Below are 2,538 nucleotides of genomic sequence, written 5' to 3'. Positions count from 1 at the left end.
ATCTCGCCAGATGGATTACTTAATTTTTTTGCAACAACACGGTATAAAAATAGCCACGCATGGTAGTCGAGTTGAGCAATATGTGGGCGAAGCTGGGTCTGGTCATCAATTTTTTTTCATTTCAATTTTTCCACATCAACAATCGAAGAAGCCGTATACTACAGTTATGAATTTCGACTTCCTCGAGAGTTCAATGTTCCCGGCCAACAAGCAACGGGCAATTTTAACATTTAATTATTAAATATGTGGTGAAGTTCATTTTTCAATTTTGATTTCAATTCAAAAATGACATGTATTTTGTTTCAAGGCAACTCATTTGTCCCGGGCAGTGTCTGATTTAGCATTGAACCTTGTTGTCATAATGATTAGTAAATTATTGGTGCCGGTCCCACGGCAACCACCACCACCACCCCAACGATGATCGACTTCAAGGCGCAGGATCCGCCGCCCCAGCCGATGCTGATGACCACGCCCGCATCGCCCATCCAACGTCCGGCTGTCAAAGTTCCAATGCGTACTTACCATAGTCAGCGTTGCTTGAATCATGGCAAGGAGGTTGCCAGAAAAGGGCACAAACGTTTCTGGGAATGGGCCAGTTGCACTTGCGTACAGTGCGTGCTGGTCGAACGGCGCAAGATGCTTAATCGGGAAATCAACAGCGAATGTGAACGCTCCCAACAGCCTGGTTCTTCATCCTCTTCATCAAACGGTAGTGACCGTGAAGCGGCAGGTCGAATCACCCACAAAAGTAAGCAGTTCGATTATTATTATTATAACAAGAACAATGTGGGTGCTTCATAGCTGCCATATTGATAGTTAGCTTTTTACTTACTCACTTTTCCAAATCACACTGAGTATTGTTTGCGTATACATTGTGAATGTGTATAATTGACGTCAACAATGATAATAATGGCAATAATTGGGAAAAAATGTAATATTTAATTTTTTTATTGTCACATTCATCTTGTCGAACGAATATAACCAACCTGTAAAAGAGAAGCAACGCTGACGTGGCCAAACTGTGCTGTGTATTGGATCAGATTTGCATTGCAATTCTGATTCTTCATAGCATATATTTTTAATAACTGAAACATTTTTATGTAATTTTGCTAAATCGAAACTTGTCACAATTGTTTCAGTTTTTTCTTCATTTAATTTTGCAGTTGAATTTGCTGTTTTGTTCAATTTATTCAAATATATATTTATAACATGCATGTTTAAAATGTTTTTTCCAAACTCCATCACCACTTTTGTTGTAATTATTGAAAGTTTTTAAATTTTATCAAAAATAGAATATAATTCTTTGCTCCAGTTTAGAGTTTTATATAATACAGAGTAAGGCGCTTTCTTTGAGAAGTTTCGTTCGTCCATTGTTCAATTATGTGTACTGCATGCACATTTGGCAGAGATTAATTATACATGACACATGTATGAATATCAACAATTGTATATAGTTTTCGTTTGTTTCCTAGAAGTTTTCTTCAAAACTTTCTCAGAAATTTTCTTCAAAATTACAATAATCCAAAACGAGATTTTTTTTTAAACATTTTCACTGTTGAAGAGCAAAAGCATTGCAATGTGTTTGTGAGATTTAGATGATAAGTTTTTTTTAAACATTTTTGTTTTTATAAACATTATTTTTGTTCAAAATGACACAATGAATGATAACAGTAATAGTAGCAGTAGTAGCTGTTGTTGTTTAATGTAATGTTTCAATTTTACAATGTACCGAAATTGTGAAAAGTATAAAGTGGAATTTTAAAACAAATGTCCGAAACTTTTCCAACTAGGTTTAGCGAAAGATTATTGTTTAAATTTTCAGTATTGATCTTTTTTATTTTCAAATGACAAAATTATTGCTGTAATTGTTTCCAATTTAAACAAACGATTTAATTTAAACGAGGTCTCTATGCCAAGGTGATGTATGTGTAAAATTTGGTTTAATAATTTTATTTACTCTTCTTTTCAATTTCTGATTCGATATTATTTAAACAGCTAATTAACATTTTCAACTTATAAAAATACGATCTGCATAATAAATTGATGGAAAATTATTCTGAGAAGGCAGATGTTTTTTTTCTTTATTTTAAATTTAAAAAATCATTTTTGAAAAGAAACATTTTCTTAACTTTTGTGTAATGTTATCAGAATTTTGAGCAGCAGCAGCAGTTTGGTATTCATTTGGTGAAGCTTTTTTTTTCTTTTGTTCTCTTTTTTTTTTCTCATCACGAGAAAGATTCGATGCAACAGCAGCAGCAGCAACAACAACAGCAAAAGCAGAAGCAGCAGCAGTTGTGTTGCAATATAGCATTAAATAAAATAGTAGTTGTATAGCGAGAAATAAAAGTAGGAGATTTTTCGCACGCCACTTTTAGCTTCTTCTTCTTCATATATATACACTTTAAAGCTTTTTCAATAAATGGGCACAGATTAATAACAACAAAATGATGGTAGTAATTTATTTTTAAACTACGGCTAAAAGTACATTTATTTGGATATATGGGTTGGTGACAATGCGTCAGTTGGGCCTAACATTTT

The 2,538-nt window shown here is 33.4% G+C and overlaps 1 protein-coding gene across 1 annotated transcript; it reads left to right on the top strand.

Annotated features, from left to right (window-relative positions):
* Positions 1-544: 544 nt before the first annotated feature.
* Positions 545-1,454, top strand: Tsp_13662 (putative guanine nucleotide-exchange factor SED4). Its single transcript, XM_003367754.1, has 2 exons — positions 545-786; positions 1,313-1,454. Exons 1-2 carry the CDS (start codon positions 545-547, stop codon positions 1,452-1,454), a joined length of 384 nt encoding a protein of 127 aa, XP_003367802.1.
* Positions 1,455-2,538: the final 1,084 nt, after the last annotated feature.

The sequence above is a fragment of the Trichinella spiralis genome (assembly GCF_000181795.1).
Source record: "Trichinella spiralis strain ISS 195 chromosome Unknown Scfld3736, whole genome shotgun sequence".
Lineage (NCBI taxonomy): Eukaryota > Metazoa > Nematoda > Enoplea > Trichinellida > Trichinellidae > Trichinella > Trichinella spiralis.
The sequence above is the reverse complement of the archived record's forward strand: the minus strand, read 5'-3'. Positions and strand labels throughout refer to the sequence as shown.

Coding starts and splice junctions, on each gene's coding strand:
- Tsp_13662 (XM_003367754.1), top strand. CDS start 545: ATGGCAAGGAGGTTGCCAGAAAAGGGCACAAACGTTTCTGGGAATGGG. Junction 787..1,312: donor ATTATTATAACAAGAACAAT/GTGGGTGCTTCA, acceptor TCTTTGCTCCAG/TTTAGAGTTTTATATAATAC.